This window comes from Anolis sagrei, chromosome 11 (assembly GCF_037176765.1).
Source record: "Anolis sagrei isolate rAnoSag1 chromosome 11, rAnoSag1.mat, whole genome shotgun sequence".
In the NCBI taxonomy this organism is placed as follows: domain Eukaryota; kingdom Metazoa; phylum Chordata; class Lepidosauria; order Squamata; family Dactyloidae; genus Anolis; species Anolis sagrei.
Genome location: NC_090031.1, coordinates 26,426,004 through 26,449,987, shown reverse-complemented (window position 1 = coordinate 26,449,987; position 23,984 = coordinate 26,426,004). Strand labels below are relative to the sequence as shown.

The 23,984-nt window shown below is 43.2% G+C and overlaps 1 protein-coding gene across 1 annotated transcript in view; it reads right to left on the bottom strand.

Annotated features, from left to right (window-relative positions):
- Positions 1-23,627, bottom strand: part of WSCD1 (WSC domain containing 1) — a 43,020-nt gene extending 19,393 nt beyond the window's left edge. The window contains exons 1-3 of the mRNA XM_060756948.2: positions 23,046-23,627; positions 4,243-4,935; positions 300-414 (exon numbers count right to left, since the gene is read on the bottom strand). Coding sequence (XP_060612931.2) covers positions 300-414; positions 4,243-4,669 — 542 coding nt within the window. The 5' untranslated portion in view covers positions 4,670-4,935; positions 23,046-23,627. The remainder of the gene's footprint in view (positions 1-299; positions 415-4,242; positions 4,936-23,045) is intronic.
- Between the last annotated feature and the right edge of the window lie 357 nt (positions 23,628-23,984).

Genomic DNA, 23,984 nt, shown 5'->3' with positions numbered 1-23,984 from the left:
ATACCAGTACTGCCAACTGTTGAGGAGTTATGAAGGTGGAGGCATTACTTTTCATTTAACCCTCGTATGAAGGGAAGCTGGATACAAAAATCTACCTGTCAAGAGTGTGGTATATTGGGATGGATGATTTTCCCCCCTCTCCTATCAAAAGTGTGCTGTCCAATGTAGAAATTTCATGAAACAGACATAGAAATACGTAGAAAACCGATGTGATCCAGACACAGATTCATTCATGCTTTCATATTTGAACACCGGAGATGAAAAGAACAAAAGAAAGCAAAATACACCATTTTATTTACCTCTCGGCACAAGCTTCCTGACAGTGGGAAATTGTCATTTTCCTCAAGTCGTAAAACACAGCACCTTTCATCATCTTCTCTCTGGGATCGTCATCGAAGCAGCCAATATAAGTACCTTGAGTACATAAGAATATTACAGATAGTATAAAAATCCAAGGCATTCCTTTATAAAGAGTGGCAAGCGCTTTTGCTCAGGTAACAGCAGTAGCGTCCGTTTCCAGAAGCAAGGGCATGGGAGGAGAACATCTTCCTGTTAAGGGCTGGATGAAAGGCAACAAGACACAGAGCCGCTGGCTCATTTTTGGACTTTATCAAACAATGCTGAATTTTGCACTGTGCAAAGTGCTCATATTTCGAGGAGGAAATCAGGTTTACTGCTGTTCCCAAATCCATGCTTTCATTATGAATTCTGATCACAGCATTAGGCAATATAATAATAATCATAATAATCATAATAATCATATTAAAAAAACAAAGTAAGGATTGTCAATGTTGCAATCCCAGGTGACAGCAGGATTGAAGAGAAGCAACTGGAAAAGCTGACACGATATGAGGATTTAAAGATCGAACTGCAAAGACTCTGGCACAAGCCAGTCAAGGTGGTCCCAGTGGTGATCGGCACACTGGATGCAGTGCCTAAAGACCTTGGCCTGCACTTAAACACAATCGGCACTGACAAAATTACCATCTGCCAGCTACAAAAGGCCACCCTGCTTGGATCTGCACAAATTATTCGCTAATACATCACACAGTCCTAGACACTTGGAAGGGTCCGACGTGTGATCCAACATAACAGCCAGCAAAGTGTCTGCTGTGGACTCATCTTGTTGTGTTTCAAATAATAATAATAACAACACTTTATTTATATTCCGCCCTATCTCCCCAAGGGGATTCAGGGAGGATCACAGTACACATACACGGCAAACATTCAGTGCCATTTTGGACAGACAAGAAAGAGGCAGACAAAAAAAAGGAGGTATGTTGTGTCGACATCCAGTTTTTTGGCACCTTGGAAGTTGTGCTCAAATCCAGCCACAGGGGTTGCTGTCACACCATCCTCTATAAGGATGAGCCATCAGGACTTCCTCCTTCCTTTTGATCATTGGGCATTTTCTGATTTTTATGGTGTCGTAAAATACCTCCCCCGCTTGTTTAGTGGTACCTAATTTCTCTACATACAACTCAAACTGTTTTTGCTTAGGTAAACAGTGAGCTGGGCTGACAGTCGGGCGCTCACACCAATTCAGGGCTTCAAACTTTCAGTGGGTAGATCTTATTATTGCTGGTGATTTACCAGCTGTGCTAAAGCCCGGCCCAGTATTTGCCCTTGAACTTATATATTCCTTACATTTTGGTGATAGGTCTTATCCCACTTCACCATTGGCTTGGGGAGATGGGAGATGAGATCTAAATAATTTTGAAGGCATTTGATAGAATCAAAGAACCAGAGATTTAGAAGAGACCTCATAGTGATATGGATATGCTCATCGTGAACACAGATATGGCCTCCCAATAGATGGACATCCAATCTCTGTTCATCAACGTCCAGAGAAGGAGACTCCACCAGTCTCCAAGGCACCATATCCCACTCTGTCTCCAGGGTTAACACACAAAACTACATAAATATAGGACATTCCAGGAAACCTATTCTGTCCTTTGACAGGATTCCTCCCAATTGTGCAAATTTGGGGATGAAAATTTACAACCTCACTCACGTTTTAAAATGCAGGGAGGGAGGTTCAATGATGTAGGAAGAAAAGCCCGAACTGTGGAATTAAGATGTTGAAACAAGGTGAATGCTATGTTGCTCCCGAAGATGTTAACACTGGTAATTTTGTGAACGTGCAATTAGGGAGTTCACAAAGTGTGAACAGACACCCACAATAACTCATTAAGAAGAGGGGGGTAGTGTGTATACAATGCAGGTTTCTTTGTTTTCGGACTGCCTCTCTTCCACCGGGTTATTTTCCCCCTTTACAAAATTACTAAATGGTTAGTTGGGCAAGTTGTTTTTATGGATTTATCTATTCCAATCTGCCCATGATAACAAGCATATTTTGAATACTAGGGATGGAAGGGTCAAGGCTTCCATAGGAGAATATGTACTAGGGGTGTACATGATTCCATTTCACAATACAGGATTTGGCAAAATTCATCGATCCAGCAGTCAGACCTCCAAAAACGAACTGGGTGGGAGGGAACCAAAGGCTCAGCTAAAACAGACCACATGGCACCAGATCTTTAGGCTACATTCGGGAGATTTAGTTGCTCCGTGATTGACAAGAGCAACCATACACAGTTTTTTCCCCATTATCCCTACCAGAGCCAATCAGAAAAAGAAAACAAATCATGTGTATTTTTGCAAAGTGGGTCTAGGGTGAGCTCCTCCATTATTCCGGTCCCCTCATATCTTGAATTTGCACTAGCCTTGGCACTAGCTTTTTAATTGCTCTGAACAGGCAGGATTATTTTATATATGTGTATGTTATTGTGATAATTTTATGCTTATGTTGTTATGTTAATTTTATGTGCTGGACGAGTGCCTGGCCGCTGTGTCTATCTGGATGAGGAAGAACAAGCTGAAGATCAATCCCAACAAGACAGAGGTCCTCCTGGTCAATCGCAAACCGGATCGGGGTATAGGGTGGCAACCTGTGTTGGACGGGGTTACACTCCCCCTGAAGCCACAGATCCGCAGTTTGGGAGTCCTCTTGGATTAATCACTTACGCTTGAGGCTCAGGCATCGGCGGTGTCCGGTAATTGAGACTCGTGTGCCAACTACGACCATACCTCGCGAAGGCTGATCTGGCTGGGGTGGTCCATGCCTTGGTCACCTCTAGATTGGACTACTGTAATGCGCTCTACGGGGCGCTGCCCTTGAAAATGGCTCGGAAATTCCAACTGGTCCAACGGGCAGCAGCCAGGATGTTAACTGGTGCTCCTTACAGAGAGAGGTCAACCCTCCTGTTCAAGGAGCTCCACTGGCTGCCGTTTATTTTCCGAGCCCAATTTAAGGTGCAGGTGCTTACCTACAAAGCCCTAAACGGTTTGGGACCATCCTACCTGCATGACCGCATCTCCGTTTATGAACCCATGCGCTCACTTCGTTCATCCAGAGAGGCCCTGCTCGTGATTCCACCTGCGTCGTAGGCGCGGTTGGTGGGGATGCGTGACAGGGCCTTTTCTGTGGTGGCCCCCGACTCTGGAACACCCTCCCAAAAGATCTTACATTGGCAGTCTTTAGAAAGAACTTGAAGACCTGGCTGTTCCGATGTGTCTTTCCAGAATAGGAAACTCCAATAACAAGTCCCAGAAGCACTTTATTAAGATTGCTGCACACTGCACACTGCACTTACCCTATAATCCTTACATATCACCTGTCATATCAGCACTTTTAATCCTGTACCCACTACTCTGGCCCGGCCTAGTTTTATAGTGTCTTGATGTATTGTTTATTGCTTGTTGTTTAATATTGCTTTAACTGTTTTTAATTTGCTTTAGGTTTTGTATTGTTAGGTTGTGTTTTGAGGCCTTGGCCTTTGTAAGCCACATCGAGTCCTTCGGGAGATGCTAGTGGGGTACAAATAAAGATAATAATAATAAAAAGAAGAAGAAGAAGAAGAAGAAGAAGAAGTTAATATCTCCCTATAGTCCTTTTTATTTTACTTTCCAGAACATAAACAAAACTTCTGGCTGCCAAATTACGTAATGGTATTTTCCCCCTCCCGATTTCGGGATTTTCCCGATAAATGGAAAGGGGTCAACAGGATCGAAAGCGGCATGGTTTGTTGGCATCTTGCACACCCCTAGACTACATTGACTGTCAAATCTGCAAATAGTCCAGGCCAGAAATGTCCTGGACTGGCCCTAGAGGTGATCACGCACATCCTGCTGAACAGTGGTAAGTTGGCATCAGTGTGGTATAGTTGGGTCAAGACTTACCTTTGTTCTCCCGTGTGTGTTTGGGCACTTTGTCCCCTGCACCTTGCATTGGCTCTTGCTCATTCACAAACCGAAGAAACCATCTCCTTCTCAGTTGTCTCAGTTCAGAGTTTCTAGAGATCAGCCACCGTGGCCCATACTTCTGGTCCGTCCTTGGCTCCTGTAGCATATCCATGTTCACAATGAGTTTTGGAATCAAATGTGGGTTTTGTACCAGTCTCGTCTCTGTATCTCCAGCAGGGGAGAACATCTCTGTGGCTGGTAGGGCCTGGTTTCCAGAAGTCCCACGAGAGCCTTGCTGGAGGACCACGCGGGATCGCTGAAGGAGGAGAAGGCTGCCAGCCATCAGATAAGCGGCTGTGAGGAAGAAGAGCAGAAACTGGGTCCTCCAAAGAAACTTCTGTGGTCTCGAAAAAGGTTTGGCCATACCCGTATTGTGGGTTCCTCACACCTTCAGAATGGCCTCAAAGCCACTGCTAGGCTTCTCAATAGTTCCTCCAATGGGAACATCTCATTATCTTGGAACAGTTCCTTTCTCAAAAACATTTGTTTCCACTATCATTTCCAAATGCATATCCATAGTGTTCTGTCTCTGGGAGGCTGTGGGATTCCAGGAGATCCCATTTACCAATGCTGATCATCGCTAACTTCTCCTTTGTGATCCATCATGTCTCCAGCTGAAAGTCCTCAAATCTGAAATATGAAAAAAGCATTTTGAGATCCATCTAAAATGATTTATACTCATGACCCACGCTTTTCACTCTTTGCCCCACCTCCTGTTTCTCGCTCTATGCTTGTGAGCCAATAATCCTTTAAGAGTTTTTGATTGGGGTGGAAGCGAAGTAAATCATTGATCTTCGCTTGTATGGAGTCGGTCTTCCCTCTCCTTTGTTTCAATTCAAAAGGGAGATTGCAACAGGGAAAGCCTTGGGAAATGTGACAGCTCCGATGTCACACCCTTCAGTTTAAAATAGGACATGATGGGGGAGAAATTTCAAAAATTTGCATTGCCAGGACTGAGTGTTAATCTCGGTGTCCCACATTCGTTGTGACTCTCACTGGATATTTTAGAAGTATGTACATTCAAAATAAGATTTTCTGTGCTTTTTTTCAGTTTTATTAGAACACCCCCAAAGCCTCCTCCTCAAGTCAAATATATAATACTTTATTGTAAACATTTAGAAGCAGCTCCTATCGTTGCCTGCAAAAAAAGTGTATTAATATTGATGTTGATGCCAATGAAACTCCTTTCCCCAATAAGGAAAAACAATGGAGCTAGAATATGGGGCCAATTAGGACAATTTATTAGGTTGAGTATTTCTTTTTTGGAACTCTGAAATCCAAAATACTCCAGAATCATCCACATGAGAGTCTGGACCCTTTGCCTTCTTGTGGTTCAGTGTAGAAAACTGTTTAATGCACAACATTATTAAACATATTGTGCATAACCCTTCTGGCCATGTGTATAAGGAGTCGTGGGCCTCTAGTCTGACTCTATGGTGATCTTTGCTTGTATGATCTTCTGACTCTATGGTGATCATCTGTTGGACGTTGACTGTAGTCATGCTGAAGAACCATGGGATTTGTGGAGCGAACATCTCTCTGGGGATCTCTATATCTTCAATGACACTCGTCTGGTGGAGGTTGACCATGGAGCAGGGGTCCTCAACGTGGGGGTCGGAACCCCTGAGGGGGTCATGAGGGGGTTTCAGAGGGGTCACCAAAGACCATCCAAAAACACATATTTCTGAAGGCTTTAGGGATCCCTTTGCCAGAGAAGGCTGAAAATCTCTCTGCCTGTCCTCTTCCTTTTTGGTGCTATTAAATTACAACTCCCCAAATTCAAAAACAGACACCCCTCTCCCCAACCCCATCCTTGGCCATGTTTGTGTAGTGTGCCAAGTTTGGTGCAGATCCATTGTGGGTTGGGTTCAGAATGCTCTTTGATTGTAGATTAACTATAAATCGCAGCAACTACAACTCCCAAATGTCAAGGTCTATTTTCCCCAAACACATCTGGGCATATTGAGTATCTGTACCAAGTTTGGTCCAGATCTACCATTGTTTGAGTCCAGTACTCTCTGGAGATAGATGAACTACAACACCAAAACTCAAGGTCAATGCCCATCAAACCCTTCCAGTATTTTCTGTTGCTCATGGGAGTTCTATATACCAAGTTTGGTTCAATTACATTGTTGGTGGAGTTCAGAATGCTCTTTGATTGTAGGTGAACTATAAATCCCAGCAACTACAACTCCCAATGATAAAATCAATCCAGTGAATAAAAATACATTCCACATAGCAGATATTTACATTACAATTAATAACACCAGCAAAATTACAGTTATAAAGAAGCAATAAAAATAATTTTATAGTTGGAGGTCACCACAACATGAGAAATTGTATTAAGGAGTGGCGGCATTAGGAAGGTTGAGAAACACTATCCTAGAGGATTTAGAAAACCCTGTTTATTCACATTTTTTCACTTTTAAGGAAGTTTTGCACCTGTAATTTCAGAAAATGTGAATCTCCATAACCATTTGGGAAATGGGATTCATAATCTTTTTGAAAAACCACTGGTCACTAGAAAAGCATGACCTTGTTGGAAGTTACAAACTTTTGAAAAATGATGTTCACGAGCATTCATGCAAGGCTACTAGATCTCTTAGCTGTTAAACTGATGTACCTAGGTACAGTATGTCTCTGAACTGCTAGGGACAAAGACATGCCGATGCACAGAAACAAACACTCAGCAAAGTTTCAGAAGTGTTCCTTTACTTGCCCCAAAACATCTACTCTTCCTTAAAATGTACCTGTCTTTAAATCATGCTCCCGGGAGACAAAATAAACAGTTTTCTTTAAAAGTAATAGAGTTGGTTTACTCACAAAACTTCATGTATACAGCATATAGGTACTTTGCTTATGAATTCAGTTACAATAGGATTTTAAGAAGTTTCTCTGTGTAGGGCATCTTCCTTAGAAACAATAGTCCATAATCAAATAGAGTATTTAGACTGAAGTCTAAGCTGAATAAACATACTCACTAGGCTTGGTTGATTAAAAAAATGGTTCAAAACTCGTTTTGGATATAGTTTGATTCTAAAGTCAATTATGATTTTCACAGAAAATAATTCAAACTTTTCGAAACTTCTGAGACTTCCGAATCCTTTCGTTAATGGTTTGAAAGTGTTATTTCCGGTTTCATTGGGGAGTCTTTATGTTGAAAGTAGTTGTTTTACTCCAGAAGCAGGAAAAATCAAGCAGAGGAAATTCCTTCCTTCTCTGGTTTAAAACTGGCTTCTCTGGCTTTAAAACTGGCTTCTCTGGCTTGACCGAGGTCAGGAAATTCCTTCCGTCTCTTGTTTAAAACTGGTTTCTCTGGCTTTAAAACTGGCTTCTCTGGCTTGAGCTGAGGCTGGGAAATTCCTTCCTTCTCTGGTTTAAAACTGGATTCTCTGGCTTGAGCCAAGGCCAGGAAATTCCTTTCTTCTCTGGTTTAAAACTGGATTCTCTGGCTTTAAAACTGGCTTCTCTGGCTTTAAAACTGGCTTCTCTGGCTTTAAAACTGGCTTCTCTGGCTTTAAAACTGGCTTCTCTGGCTTTAAAACTGGCTTCTCTGGCTTTAAAACTGGCTTCTCTGGCTTGAGCCGAGGCCAGAAATTCCTTCCTTCTCTGGTTTAAACTGGCTTCTCTGGCTTTAAAACTGGCTTCTCTGGCTTGAGCTGAGGCTGGGAAATTCCTTCCTTCTCTGGTTTAAAACTGGCTTCTCTGGCTTGAGCCGAGGCCAGGAAATTCCTTTCTTCTCTGGTTTAAAATTGGCTTCTCTGGCTTGAGCTGAGGCCAGAAATTCCTTCCTTCTCTGGTTTAAACTGACTTCTCTGGCTTCTCTGGCTTCTCTGGCTTGAGCTGAGGCTGAGAAATTCCTTCCTTCTCTGGTTTAAAACTGGCTTCTCTGGCTTTAAAACTGGCCTATCTGGCTTGGCCGAGGCCAGGAAATTCCTTCCTTCTCTGGTTTAAAACTGGTTTCTTTGGCTTGATCCGAGGCCAGGGACCAGAAGCGGGGAAAAGCTGAATCATTTCCGACTCACTTCTTGAGTCATAACAAAAATGGCAGAAAAAGCTTTGAAAGGGCAAAGGGACTTCCAGTTTTTAAAAATGCTTCGATGTTGCTTTAAAAAGGTAATTTTAACAAAATTATTACGAGCAACGAGTTATCCGAGCAACTCTATCCATGCCTAGTACTCACTGCTTTTGAGGCAAACACACACTTGACTACATGACTTCTCAAAGAAAGCAGGTAGCTTCTATTCTCCCTAAGAGTCTAATAGCTTCTATCTCCACTAAAATCTAAAGCAAACTAAAATAGAGTCATATTCCTGAACATATCCAGACCCGATCACATGGTCTGCAGGTTCTCCCACAACAAAGAGGTTATGTAAAATTGCAAACCAATACACACATACAATGCAGTAAGCAAATATATATATATATAACATAAATAACTAGTGGGGGCTTGAGAAGGTTGCTATTTTCAACATGTAATGCCAGTAAATATGGAGGGTTGAATGGTGAAGGGCAAAAGTGTGGGTTTGAACCAACATAAGGGGAGTTACAGTTTCTTGTTTTCAATGGCAGCATAGTTCTTGCATATTTTTGAACAGGTGGACTTCTGAGGCTTTTGTAAGTGAAAGGGGCTTTTTCTGGGACTTCAGGAAACTTGTCTGGCATTTCTATCCAGCGCTGGGGCCTCACTGGCTTCTTTGTTATGGTGATTTGCACAGTGATGGAATTGTCCCTTTTTTGAAAAGCCCTTTTTACGCTTTAGGTAACCTTTCAACTTTGGTGCAAATGAAAGGCGGCTTCTGGCCAAGGCTCTCTGCTGTGTTTCCAAAGCAGCTTGGCAGAGGAAAAAGAAAACATTATGCTTCTGGTTTCAGTTGCAGGATGAGGAACAAAACATTTGCAATATTCCTCCCTGGCTCCGATTCCAGATGAAATATTACATAGAAATGGAGTAATTGAAACGTCTGAAGTATGTGAATGTTTAGAAGAAAGAATGCAATGCATATTGGAGATACAAGAATCCCTGGCATTCTTTCTGAATTGTGTATATATATATATATATATATATATATATATATATATATATATTAGCATGGGTACCCAGCGGTGCCTGGATTATTTAAAAAAGGCGTTTAATTCATTTAATTCATTAGTAACACTATTTATTAGGAAAACGCCAGACTTTGATTTCGTTGTTTATGAATCCTCCCATTAGAAAATACATAACGATGTGGCTGAACTACAATTCCCAGAATCATGGGTCAATCCTCCCCAAACCAGGCCTGTGTGCACAGCTGGCCATGTTGGGTGCATGTGCCAAGTTTGGTCCAGATCTATCCTCAACTGGCTTCAGTGCTCTCTGGATAAGGGTGAACTACAACTCCCAGATTCCCAGGGCAGTCACCCCCAAATCCTGCCAGTATTTACAGTTGGCCATGTTGGGTCTGTGTGCCAAGTGTGGTCCAGATCCGTTGTCAGCTGTGTTGAGTGCTCTTAGGATGCAAGTGAACTATACCTCCCAAAATCAAGGTAATTTCCCCTAAACCCCTACAGTATGTTTAGCTGGTCATGGGGTTTCTCTGTGCCAAGTTTGGTCCCAGTCCATTGTCAGACCCCTCCAGTCTGTTCAGTTGCTGATCAATTCCTCTGTGTTTGCTGTGTGCCATAGGAAAGGGTAGGAAAGGGTTAAGGGAGAGGCAGTGGGCAGTGTCATGCAAATTCCACACAGGGAACCCTGGGATGCTTGCCTGTGGTGGAGGAAACACATCAAATCTAGGATGAAATTATCCTCCAATGAAAGCATTCCTTGTGGGGAGGACAATGGTGGTGTTTGGGCTACATATTCATGGTGCTATAATCTGCAATGTCAGTTGAGGGAGTGCCTTTGGAGGCTTCTCAGCACTTGTAACTATAGCCTGTTTGTGGAGGTGAGAGGCTGTCTGTGTAAGTGGACACCTCTGCCACATACACACACACATTTTTCACTTTTATTGTGTTTGTGTGTGTGTGTCTATTGGAGCAAATAAAATTTACCAGCATTCTGACATAGGGATGGAGGTTGATACACATTTAAAGAGATGGTTCATTCATATAGGGATGGATGGTGCTGAAACTCATTCTTAACTCAAAAAGGACATACAGAAATGAGCATATTGGGGAAATGTTGCATGGGAACATACACATATCCCGCAACAACAAACCAGGGATGACCTTGCAGCACTGCCTATTTTGGAAGAAGTCAGCAATGCCATCAGCCAACAAAAAATAACAAAGCCAGTGGACCTGATGGGATCCCTGTTGAAATCTTTAAAGAGGGTATACCTAAGTTGACACAAAACTCCATCAACTCATTGAAAAAGTGTGGGTGACCAAGAAAATCCCAGCAGACTTCAAGGATGCCACCATCATCACATGTAATTGACAACTGAATGCAAACTTGTTTACATTTGCATATTAAAATAAATGCTGGTGTGTGTGCATGGATGGATAGATACGTAGATAAATAGATCAGCAGGAAACAAAATAATAAATACCAACGAAGTATTTTTGAGCCTCTGAATTTGGTTAGGAATAGTATGAACCCATTTCTTTTGTTAATGGTGGGTGGATATATTCAGATCTCAGCTTGCAAAGAACAAAGGAAGAGGCACTGACCTATTTCTTTGTGATCTGGTCAACTCCGCTTCCACCAACTGTCATGATATAAATTATAAATGATACATGACTGCTTTCACTGTGAAAATGGATCTTACATTCATTGCATGGCCTTTCATACTTCTGCATACCATTCTGTTGTGGAAAGGACCAATTTTACAATGATTTAATGTATAAGTCTAGAAGTTTTAGTAAAAAATTGGGTTGACTTATCCACAGATCAATGTAAGTACTGAGCCTTTCTGTAAGTGGGATTTGCAGGGGCTGTCTAGTTTTTAAATGTGATTTAAATTGTATTTTATTGTATGTTAGCTTTTGCACAATGGCCCAAATATTTTAGTGTTTTTATATATATATATATATATATATATATATATATATATATATATATGGGGAGAAAGGCTGGATTAAAAATAAAGATAATAATAATAATAATAATAATAATAATAATAATAATAATAATTTCTTATCAAAAGAAGAGAACCATCCCTTTCTCTAAATCAGTTATACCCAACCTTTTTTTGATAGGGACCACTTTGACTAGGGACCACTCTCCAACATTGGTACCAAAGGGTTACGAATCGGTTTTTGGTCAACCAGGCACTCTCGTTGCCACATGGTTTCGAGGCAACAGTGTAGTAACACTGAGGCTGCAGACCATATTTTCGTTTTTGTGGACCACTGGTGGTCCATGGACCACAGGTTGGGAACCACTGCTCTAAATAGAATGGTGAAAGGAAAACATGTCGGGAGGGGAGAGGCTGACCACTCATGAAATATTACTATGACCACATCAGCTCTAGATCATTAAATATAGTTTTCTGTGGGCGAGTAAATGGCAGCTACTTGATGGCACCTGTTCTGTATCAGAAACGAGAGCTGATGTGGTTTATCCAATGCAATTTTCTGAATTAGCACCCCAAATAACCAAACCGAATCTGACCGAATCTGTGGGAAAAGAGTCTCAGTATATTAGGTAGGCCTCAATGTTAGTTCGCCTCAGTGGGAAAAAGGCCTCCATCTGAGAGAGCCCTCAGTGGGAGAAGGCCTGAGTGGGAGAAAGGCCTCCATCTGAGAGAGCCCTCAGTGAGAGAAGGCCTCAGCGCGAGAAAGGCCTCAGTGCAAGAGAGCCCTCAGTGGGAGAAAGCCTCAGTGGGAGAAAGGCCTCAGTCCAAAAGAGCCCTCAGTGGGAGAAAGACCTCAGTCTGAGAGAGCCCTCAGTGTGAGAAGGCCTCAGTGTGAGGGTTAGTGTAAAGTTGACCAAAAACTGATTCATAACCCTTTTGGTACTAATGTTGGAGAGTGGTCCCAGGTCAAAATGGTCCCCGTTCAAGTGGTCCCTGTGCAAGTGGTCCGTGGTTAATGTGTCCCTGGTCAATTGGTCACTGGTCAAGTGGTCCCTGCTCAAAAAAGGTTGGGAACCACTGCTGTAAATAGAGTGGTGAAAAGTGAACATGTGGTCCTTCTTCAGAGAACCTAAAATGAAGACTGGCCCACTATACCCTCTATGTTAAGAAAGGATCATTACCATACCGTATACCAGTGGTTCCCAACCTGTGGTCCATGGACCTTCAGTGGTCTGCAGGAATGAAAATATGGTCCGTGGCCTCACCATTACTTGAAACCACATGGTAATGAGAGTAACTGCTTATATGTTAGTTATATTATTTGTATTGTTTTATTTGCTTGCTTGCTTGCTTGCTTTGTTGTTGTACTGATGTATTTGTTGGACTTGGCCTCATGGAAGCTGCCCCGAGTCCCTTTGGGGAGACGGTGGCGGGGTATAAAGTATTATTATTATTATTATTATTACTGGTTTCATGAAACCCTCTTATAATGCTGAGGCAATGGGGATGTTGGGAGGGGAGAGGCTGACTCCCCACAAAAAAATTACTACTACCACATCAGCTCTAGATAATTAAATATGGTTTTCTGGGGGCGAGCAGATGGTGACTACTGGACGGCATATGTTCTGTATCAGAAACTAGAGCTGATGTAGTCTATCCAATGCAACTTTTTGAATCAGCATCCCAAATAACCAAACCGAATCTAAAGTTGAACAAAAACTGATTTGTGTTCCTTTTGGTACTAATGTTGGAGAGTGGTCCCTTGTCAAAAAAAAAAAAAAAGAGGTTGAGAACCACTACCGTATATATTAATATATACAGGGGCCAAAAATTTGGATTTTGATCTGACCCATGAAGAAGTCCACCTAGGTTTGCAGGCGTGTTGACTACAATTTCTCGTCTTATATATGAGTATACACAATACTTTTCCCTGGGACATTATAACCTTCGATTCAACGTAGAAAAACAACAGAGGAAGGTTGAAACATGCTTACCAGAGTGTGAATACCGATTGCATCTAGCAACGTGATTTCAGGGCACAGTAAATCTGCTTTTGGCGTGTATCTCTCCACTACCCTAAGCATGCTTCTGCTTTGGATCATAACTGTTTTGGACCAGATGTAGAAACTTGCAAATGATGACCTCCCTTGACAGTCCCAGCCCACCACTTTTATGGACTATTCGTGGTAACCCGCTTGTTTGATATACTACTGCCCTTCAAAACCAGGCATTGCAGTCTCCGTTTTGAGAACCAAATCATAAACACTGTAGACTTCTTCTCCTTCCACACACACTTACGCAGTCACAAAAGATGATAATACCGAGCAGATGATAAGCAGTCATGAATGACAGATACATTTTGTCTTCTGCGCAGGGTTTCATTAAATCTGTTGCACAGCACAGAAATTCAGGTCAAGGCAGGCTATCGTTTACCTACATAGTTTTTCAATACAAATATGACATTTTGGCTCATTTCTTACTGCTGTTATTTTGTTCACCGCAGATATATATGGGGTATAGTGAAGCGAGGTGATACAGATGGCAAAACGAAGGATAGGATCCATTTCTCTACATCTGGTTCTTGCTTCTTCCCCATAGCTCCATCATGGCTAAACCCAGGAGTAGATGAATGGCTCTCCATTCATCCCAACTGCCACTGCCCTAGCCTCAGAGGGAGAGAAGATGAGACGAGTACGGCTCCATCATGCCTAGGCCCAGAAACAAACTGAAGGCCTCCATCTCAACTGCTACTGCCCTGGCCTCACAGGAGAGAGGAAGAAGCAGACACAGATCCACCATGTCTAGTCCCTAAAGGAGATGAAAGACTTTCCCTCCATCCCAACTGTCATTGCCTTCCTCAGTCCCAACTGTCACTGCCCTTGGCCTTGCAGGAGAGAGGAAGAAGCAGACACTGATCCATCATGTCTAGTTCCAGAAGCAGATTAAAGCCCCCAAACCAACTGCCATTGCCCTTCCTCAATCCCAACTGTCACTGCCCTGGCCTTGCAGGAGGGAGGAAGAGACACTTAATTGCACTGACACTGTTTGATAATTGTACCATGTAAACCGCATTGAGTCGCCTGTTAAGGGCTGAAAAATGCGGTATAGAAATAAAGCAAATAAATAAATAATAAATAAGAGACAGGCACTGATCCATGTCTAGTCCCAGAAGCAGATGAAAGGTTCTCCTCCATCCCAACTGCTACTGTCCTTCCTCAATCCCAACTGCCACTGCCCTAGCTTCGCAGGAGAGATGAAGACGCAGACACTGATCCATTATGTCTAGTCTCAGAAGCAGATGAAAAGCCTCCCTCCATCCCAACTGTCATTGTGCTTCCTCAAGCCCAACTGCCACTGCGTTTTCTCACAGGAGAGAAAAGGGGGCAGATGCTGATCCATCATGTCTAGTCCCTGAAGCAAATGGAAGGCTTCCATCCCAACTGCTACTGCCCTGGCCTCACAGGAGAGAGGAAGAGGCAGACACTGATCTCAGAAGCAGATGAAAGGCTCTCCCTCCATCCCAACTGCCATTGCCCTTCCTCAGTCCCAGCTGCCACCATCCTAGCCTCACAGGAGAGAAAAGGAGGCAGATGCTGATCCATCATGTCTAGTCCCTGAAGCAAATGGAAGGCCTTCATCCCAACTGCCATTGCCCTTCCTCATTCCCAACTACCACTGCCCTGGCCTCACAGGAGAGAGGAAGAGGCAAACGCTGATCCATCCTGTCTAGTCCCTGAAACAAATGGAAGAACTCCATCCCAACTGCCATTGCCCTTCCTCAATCCCAACTGCCACTGGCCTGGCTTCTCGCAGGAGAGAGAAAGAGGCAGGCACAGATCCATCATGTCTAGTCCCAGAAGCAAATGAAAAGCCTTCTTTCCCAACTGCCACTGCCCTTGCTGAGTATCTGCAAGACATACTCCTTTCCCATACTTCCATTTCCTTTTTCATCTTGTGTCATGTCTTAATTAAAGTGTGAGCCTGAGGACATGAAACTATTTTGCTCCTTTTTTGTAAATTATATTGATGTCAAACAACAACAAGAACAGCCCAAATAGTTGGAAAGAGTGGAAATGACAACTGGGAGCGGTAGCACACCTCTCCTGATTTGTCCAGGGAAAGAAGAAGCAGTGAAAAAAGTATCTCCATCCTGGAGGATACCCATATCTATTTGCTCTATAAATAGCAATATTCAATATTTGAGTGAGACATCATCAATAAACAATAAAGAGGTATAATTAAGCATATTTGGGGGGGGGGGGTGTGATCCCAAGATTTGAAGAAATAACCATGCACCAGAAATTATTTGGTAAGTAAATACCAAATCTAGAGCTCAGATATCACGGAACACTGCCATGACTATTGGATTGAAGCAACCCAAAATCAAATGGTAAAGGAATGGAATTGGAAAAAGAATATCTGGCTCGACTTCTGGACACTCTGCCCCATTTGTTGAAAGATTTGTTGTTGTTTATTCGTTCAGTCGCTTCCGATTCTTCATGACCTCATGGTCTACCCCAAGCCAGAGTTCCCAGTTGGCCGTGGTCACCCCCAGCTCCTTCAAGGTCAAGTCAGTTCCTTCAAGGATAACATTCATCCACCTTGCCCTTGGTCGGCCCCTCTGCCTTTTTTCTTCCATTTTCCCCAGCATCATTCTCTTCTTCAAGCATTCCTGTTTTCTCATGATGTGGCCAAAATACTTCATCTTTGCCACTAATGTCCTTCCTTCCAGTGAGCAGCCGGGCTTTATTTCCTGAAGGATGGACTAGTTTGAACTTCTTCTTCTTCTCAGGATTTTCCTCCAGCACCACAGTTCAAAAGCGTCTCTCTTCCTTCGTCAGCCTTCCTTTTGGTCCAACTCGCACACCCGTAAGTTACTACGGGAATACCATTGCTTTGACTATGCAGATCTTCATTGCCAGTGTGATGTCTCTACTCTTCACTCTTATTGAGATTGGTGATTGCTCTCCTCCCAAGAAGGAAACATCTTCTGATTTCCTGGTGGCAGTCTGTGTCTGCAGTCATCTTTGAACCTAGAAATACAAAGTCTGTCACTGCCTCCATGTTTTCTCCCTCTATTTGTGAGTTGTCTTTCAGACTGGTTGCCATAATCTCGTTTTTTATGTTCAACTGCAACCCAGCTTTTGCCCTTTCTTCTTTCCCCTTGGTTAGAAGGCTCCTCGGCTCCTCCTTGCTTTTGGCCATCAAAGTGGTATCATCTGCATATCTAAGGTTGTTAATGTTTCTTCCAGCAATTTTAACTCCAGCCTTGGAGTCTTCAAGCCCCGCATGTCACATGATGTGTTCTGCATGCAAGTTGAATAGGGAGGGGAAGAGTAGACAGCCCTGCCGTTCTCCTTTCCCGATCTTGAACCAGTCTGTTGCTCCATGGTCATTATACAGATTCCTCAGGAGACAGACGAGGTGACTTGATCTCCCCAGACCACCTAGAACTTGCCACAATTTATTATGATCCCCGCAGTCAAAGGGTTTAGAATAGTCAATATTGAATGTGTCCAGAGGAAGGTGATTAAAATGATCAAGGATTTGGAGAACAAGCCCTATGAGGAGCAGCTTAAAGAGCTGGGCATGTTTAGCCTGAAGAAGAAAAGACTGAGAGGAGACATGATAGCCATGTATAAATATGTGAGAGGAAGTCATAGGGAGAAGGGAGTGAACTTGTTTTCTGCTGCCCTGGAGACTAGGACACGGAGCAATGGCTTCAAACTACAAGAAAGGAGATTCTATCTGGACATTAGGAAGAACTTCCTGACTATGAGAACTGTTCAGCAGTGGAACTCTCTACCCAGGAGTGTGATGGAGGCTCCTTCTTTGGAGGCTTTGAAACAAATGTTGGATGGCCATCTGTTGGGGGTGCTTTGAATGCAATTTTCCTGCTTCTTGGCAGGGGGTTGGACTGGATGGCCCATGAGGTTTCTTCCAACTCTAGGATTCTATGATTCTATGAAAATAGAAATAGATGTTTTTCTGAAACTCCCTGCCTCGCAAGGTACATTTGGGCTGATATGTCACAACATCCTTCCAAGCATCGCAGCCTAGCGCAACACACTTCCTCTCTTCCCCTTTGCTTTTGCACCTGGCCGTCCACCTGTTCCAACTAATGCAACCAAAGATCTTCAAAGACAGATTCCAATAAGAAACAGCTTGAAACATCAAGACGCTTGAAGAGATACAAGAGCTTTTTATTACTTTACATATAGATGTTAATCAGCTCATCAAGGCAAGGTTATCTTGGTTGCCACCTAAACTACTTTTGTTCTTATTTTAGGGTTACGTATTGCTCATTTTTGGTACTTTTTTTGCAGTTGTCTCTGATCTGCTCATGGTTACCATCCTCCCATCCACTTATCCATATGCAACAATCATAGAATCATAGAATCTTAGAGTTGGAAGAGACCTCATGGGCCATCCAATCCAAACCCATTCTGCCAAGAAGCAGGAAAATTGCATTCAAAGCCCCCCTGACAGATGGCCATCCAGTCTCTGTATAGAAGCTTCCAAAGAAGGAGCCTCCACCACACTCCGGGGTAGAGAGTTCCACTGCTGAACGGCTCTCACAGTCAATAAGTTCTTCCTGATGTTCAAATGTTCAAATGGAATCCATTGTTCTGCATTCTAGTCTCCAGGGCAGCAGAAAACAAGCTTGCTCCCTCCTCCCTATGACTTCATCTTATCTATTTATACATGGCTATCATGTCTCCTCTCAGCCTTCTCTTCTTCAGGCTAAACATGCCTAGCTCTTTAAGCCACTCCTCATAGGGTTTGTTCTCCAGACCCTTGATCATTTTAGTCACCCTCTTCTGGACACATTCCAGCTTGTCAACATCTCCCTTCAATGGTGATGCCCAAAATTGGACACAATATTCCACGTGTGGTCTAACCAAGGCAGAAGAGTGGGGTAGCACAACTTCCCTGGATCTAGACACTAGTCTCCTATTGATACAGGCCAAAATCCCATTGGCTTTTTTTTGCCGCCGCATCACATTGTTGGCTCATGTTTAACTTGTTGTCCACGAGGACCCCAAGATCTTTTATTTATTTATTTATTTACATCACTTATATCCCATCCACATCAGCCCTCAGGCGACTTTTTCTCTTGAGCCATGCGTTCCCCATTCTGTCTCTTTGCATTTCATATGCAACAATCTATCAGCTAAAGAATATTCATAGAATCACACAATCAAATCATAGAATCATAGAGTTAGAAGAGACCTCGTGGACCATCCAGTCCAACCCCCTACCAAGAAGCAGGAATATTGCATTCAAAGCACCCCCAACAGATGGTCATCCAGCCTCTGTTTATAGAATCATAGAATCAATCATAGACTCATAGAATCAAAGAGTTGGAAGAGACCTCATGGGCCATCCAGTCCAACCCCCTGCCAAGAAGCAGGAATATTGCATTCAAATCATCCCTGACAGATGGCCATCCAGCCTCTGTGTAAAAGCTTCCAAAGAAGGAGCCTCCACCACACTCCGGGGCAGAGAGTTCCACTGCTGAACGGCTCTCACAGTTAGGAAGTTCTTCCTCATGTTCAGATGGAATCTCCTCTCTTGTAGTTTGAATCCATTGTTCCGCGTCCTAGTCTCCAGGGAAGCAGAAAACAAGCTTGCTCCCTCCTTCCTGTGGCTTCCTCTCACATATTTATACATGGCTATCATATCCCCTCTCAGCCTTCTCTTCTTCAGGCTAAACATTCCCAGCTCCTTAAGCTGCTCCTCATAGGGCTTGTTCTCCAGACTTTTTATCATTTTATAAACCTCCCGAGAAGGAGGTTCTATCAGACTTTCACCACTGATCAGCTCTTACCATTGGGAAGTTTGATACCACATCGCGAAGATGAAGGGTCAGAAGGCATGATCATCAAGTTTGCAGATGACACCAAATGGGGAAGGATATCTAATACCCCAGAAGACAGGCACAGAATTCAAAACAATCTTAACAGAGTAGAGAGATGATGGGACAAAACTAATAAAATGAAGTTCAACAGGGACAAATTCAAGATACTCCGCTTAGACAGAAAAGATGAAATGCAAAGAGACAGAATGGGGGACGATGCCAAATCTGGGCCCTTTCGAAGGTCCAGTCATGAGAGGCACACAGATGAATGTCCAGTCTCAGGAGTAGATCAAAAGCAAGGTTTATTCCATCGTGACCATAAGGAGACAGATCAGCCATACTGCACACGCAGGTCACAGTACTTGAAAAGGCTGCCGTGCCACCACACCCCTTAACCACATGTTATATAGATTTTTCTTATCTATCTACTGCACATGTTTTCTGGGGCAAATTTCAGCCAAATATCTGTTGCCACTCAATTCCCAGCCCACGTTCAGCCCATGTTCGGTAAGCCGTATCTTCACGACTAGTTTATCTATTGCAGAATACACAATTTCTCGGAGCATTTCCTCCCCACGTTTGATGTGTTGCTCCTTCTCTGCAGGGAGGGGTACCTTCTACCCATTTCATTACCAAATTTACTACAGGCTTCAGCCTCCTTCAATTCCACCAGAACACGAGGAAGAACTTCCTGACTGTGGGAGCCGTTCAGCAGTGGAACTCTCTGTTCCAGAGTGTGGTGGAGGCTCCTTCTTTGGAAGCTTTTAAACAGAGGCTAGATGGCCATCTGTCGGGGATGCTTTGAAAGCAATTTCCTGCTTCTTGGTAGGGGCTTGGACTGGATGGCCCACGAGGTCTCTTCCAACTCTGTGATTCTATAATTTTTCAAATTCTACCAGTATGGTCATCCATCATCTCTTAACTTTGCTCTTGCTCTCTCACAAAAATCGCAGTTGAATAGTCAAGATTGGCTGGTGGAAAGAAACTTGAATTGGTTTGAAGACTATGAGTGTGAAGGTTACTCTGGGGAAAATAGTTGAAGTCAAGAAAGGGAAGCTAAGGTTCTTGAGCAAAAGAAATGGGAGACTTCCATAGCCAGAAAACTGCTAGGCCATTCAATGCTAATAAAGCTGGCCAATTGCAACATTCACACCTACCTCAAGCAGGCAAGAGTTATTTCTCCCACCCTGGGCATTATTCCACAGATATATAAACTCCATTTTCCTACTTTCCAACAGACCTCAAAACCCCCGAGGATGCCTGCCATAGATGTAGGCGAAACATCAGGAGATAATGCTTCTGGAACATGGCGAAACAGCTCGGAAAACTTACAACAAACCAATTCCATAGCTCTCTTTCTTCAAAATGTTTTGGTGGAACATCCTGAGATGGAAATGGAAATGGATCCATTTTCAGGATCCATGGTGCCAACTTATTTCCGTAGGTTAGTAATGTTACCAACATAAACAATAACAACAACAACAACACAACTCTGGCACAAGCCAGTAAAGGTGGCCCCAGTGGTGATCGGCATAAAGAATTTGGGCTGTACTTAAAAACAATTAACACTGACGAAATTACGATCTGTCAGCTGCAAAAGGCCACCCTACTCGGATCTGCACGCATTTTTTGCCGATACATCATACAGTCTTTGGGAAGGGTCCGATGTGGGATCCAATACAACAGGCAGCAGAGTGATCTTGTTTACCATGGCTCATCATATTGTGTTAATAATAATAATAATCATCATCATCATCATCATCATCATCCTACACAGGAATACAACTCTATTTCTATGTAGGATTATTGCTATTATTATTATTATTGTTGTTGTTGTTGTTGTTGTTGTTGTTATTTTAGTACAGTATGAGAGGCCATCAGTTTCTCCAACTATTTTGAAACAGGACTAGCAGACATTAGTAAAGAATTGATTGAATAAAACTTACCAATTGAGACTTTAAAAAAATCCATTGTCAAACAAGTCTCCCACTTCGGATTTCCCCGAATCAGATCCATTCTTCCTTAATTTTTCTATAAATCAATGTGATTAAGAAATGGTACTAAGGCAGTGTTTCTCAACCTTCCTAATTCTGCGATCCCTTAATACAGTTCCTCATGTTGTGGTGACTCCCAACCAAAACATTATTTTCATGGCTACTTCATAACTGTAATTTTACTACTGTTATGAATCGTAATGTAAATATCTGATACACAGGATGTATTTTCATTCACTGGACCAAATTTGGCACAAATACCCAATACACTCAAATTTGAATACTGGTGGGGTTAGATGGGGAATGATTTTGTCATTTGGGAGTTGTAGTTGCTGGTATTTATAGTTCACCTACAATCAAAGAGCATGCTGAACACACCAACAATGGAATTGAACCAAACTTAGCACACAAAACTCTCATGACCAACAGAAAACATTGGAAGGGTTTGGTGGGCATTGATCTTGAGTTTGGGAGTTGTAGTTCACCTACATCCAGAGATCACTGTGGACTCAAACAATGTACCAAACTTGGCACAAATACTCAGTACGCCCAAATGTGAACACTGGTGGAGTTTGGGGGAAATAGACCATGACATTTGGGACTTGTAGGTAAAGTAAAGGTTGTCCCCTGACATTAAGGCCAGTCATGCCTGACTCTGGGGTGTGGTGCTCATCTCCATTTCTCAGACGAAGGGCCGGCATTGTCCGTAGACACCTCCAAGGTCATGTGGCCGGCATGACTGCATGGAGCGCCTGCATGGGACTTGTAGTTGCTGCAATTTATAGTTCACGTACAATCAAAGAGCATTCTGAACACCACCAATGATGGAATTGAACCAAACTTGGCACACAGAACATCCATGACCAACCTACAATACTGGAAGGGTTTGGTGGGCATTGACCTTGAGTTTAGGAGTTGTAGTTCACCTACATCCAGAGAGCACTGTGGATTCAAACAATGATGAATCTGGACCAAACTTGGCACTGATACGCCATATGCCGAACTGTGAACACTGGTGGAGTTTGGGGAAAATAGACCTTGACATTTGGGCACTGTAGTTGCTGAGATTTATAGTTCACCTACAATCAAAGAGCATTCTGAACCCCACCAACGACAGAATTGGGCCAAAATTCCCACACAGAACCCCCATGACCAACGGAAAATACTGTGTTTTCTGATGGTCTTTGGAGACCCCTCTGACACATCCTCACAACCCCCCAGGGGTCCTGAACCATAGGTTGAGAAACACTGCTCTAAGAAGTGAGTTTTTTCCTCTATGGGTGAACCCATGAGAAGAGTGTAGTTTGTTGTCAAAAGCTGTCAAAGAGTGTTCAATGGATGAAGCTTCCTTTAGCTCTCATTCCCTATATATATATATATATATATATATATATATATATATATATATATATATAAAGAGGCCCAGTCATAAAAGGCTTAGGAAACACCAAAGGACTGCAACAGCAAACCAGATGGAATAGATGTTGTTCTTCTGAAAGTAGTGGAAAACGGATGGATGTGCTTGAAAAATAGAAGCACAGGACATTACTTGCTGACTTGAATGTGCATACAGATATCAATATCTCTGTGCCTCGCAAACAGAGAGGCAGACAAAACACACACACCACATGATTCCCAACTCAACAAATTCTAATCTGCTATACATAGGGCGTTCCAACCCGCATCCGATGCTGCTACATCCCACATGCTCGAGCTGGCATAGATCGCATTCCCAACCCGGCGGATGCCACGCTTAATGTATGCAATTTTTAATGATTCGCCTGCAGTAAAGAAAAAGAACGCTGACACACAAAAACAAAAAAAAGTTGCCTAGTTCTGACCTAGACATTTGCGAACGCTTTCGAGGAGGAAAACAAGACTCACCTTATGGAAGCGAAGCCCAAAAAGCCAAAACTCCAATTCCGGGGAGACAAAGTTCTCCGCAAAATCCACTGAAATAGGACCAAATGACGGTAATGCCGCTTTGCAAAGCAGATCCGACCATCGCCTGGTGCCCTGCTCTGCTAATCCTTCTCTTGCCACCCAGATTTGGATGCACAGAAGCCGTAATCCTCCCGCATCCCCCCCTCTCTTGCAGCTCTGCTTGTCTCTAAGCTCAGCACTTGAATACCTCCAGCTGTTTATATCAGTAACTAACTGAGCCTAAAGAGAGCAGAGCCACTCCGCACATGCTCAGTGCGAGCCAGGCTTTGCAGAGCTCTCCAGGGTCCTAAGTGACTCACTCGGTCAGCATCCGGCAAGGAAGGTGCAGAATGCCAAACATCGCCCATTCGGGGACCCAGGGAAATAAGATATTTGCTTCACTCGGACGCTGTCGGAAAAGGAAGTCAGGTGCAATGGGAAATGGCATCCGTGTCAGCATTTTGCATCATTCTACTGACACTGGGGAGAAAAAACACACCTTCAAAACATCCTCAGGAAGCTGTTACAATTTCCTCCTTTTCGGTCCACCGTTATTTGGCAGCTCTGAATTTTCTGCAAAGCGGCTTAAGGAGGCGAGCGCTGGAGCCGCTCCAAATGCTATCAGGAGGTTGAATCTCCCAAAATAATGCAATGCGGTCTAGAGCAAGACAGCAGCTCCTTTATTTATACACACAGAGGCGCATTTCTTGAACCGTTCTGCGCACAGGTGCAAGGATCATATTCGTTCCTGGCAAGCACTCGAAAAGAGGCATCGGAGCTAATTGAGAGTGGGCATTTTCGTTCCAAAAGGGATGAAGTCCACATGAGAGGCATTCCTGATCTTTGCAGTCTCCGCCATTGATTTTCATTGCTAAGCTGATATTTTCCTAGAATCATCGA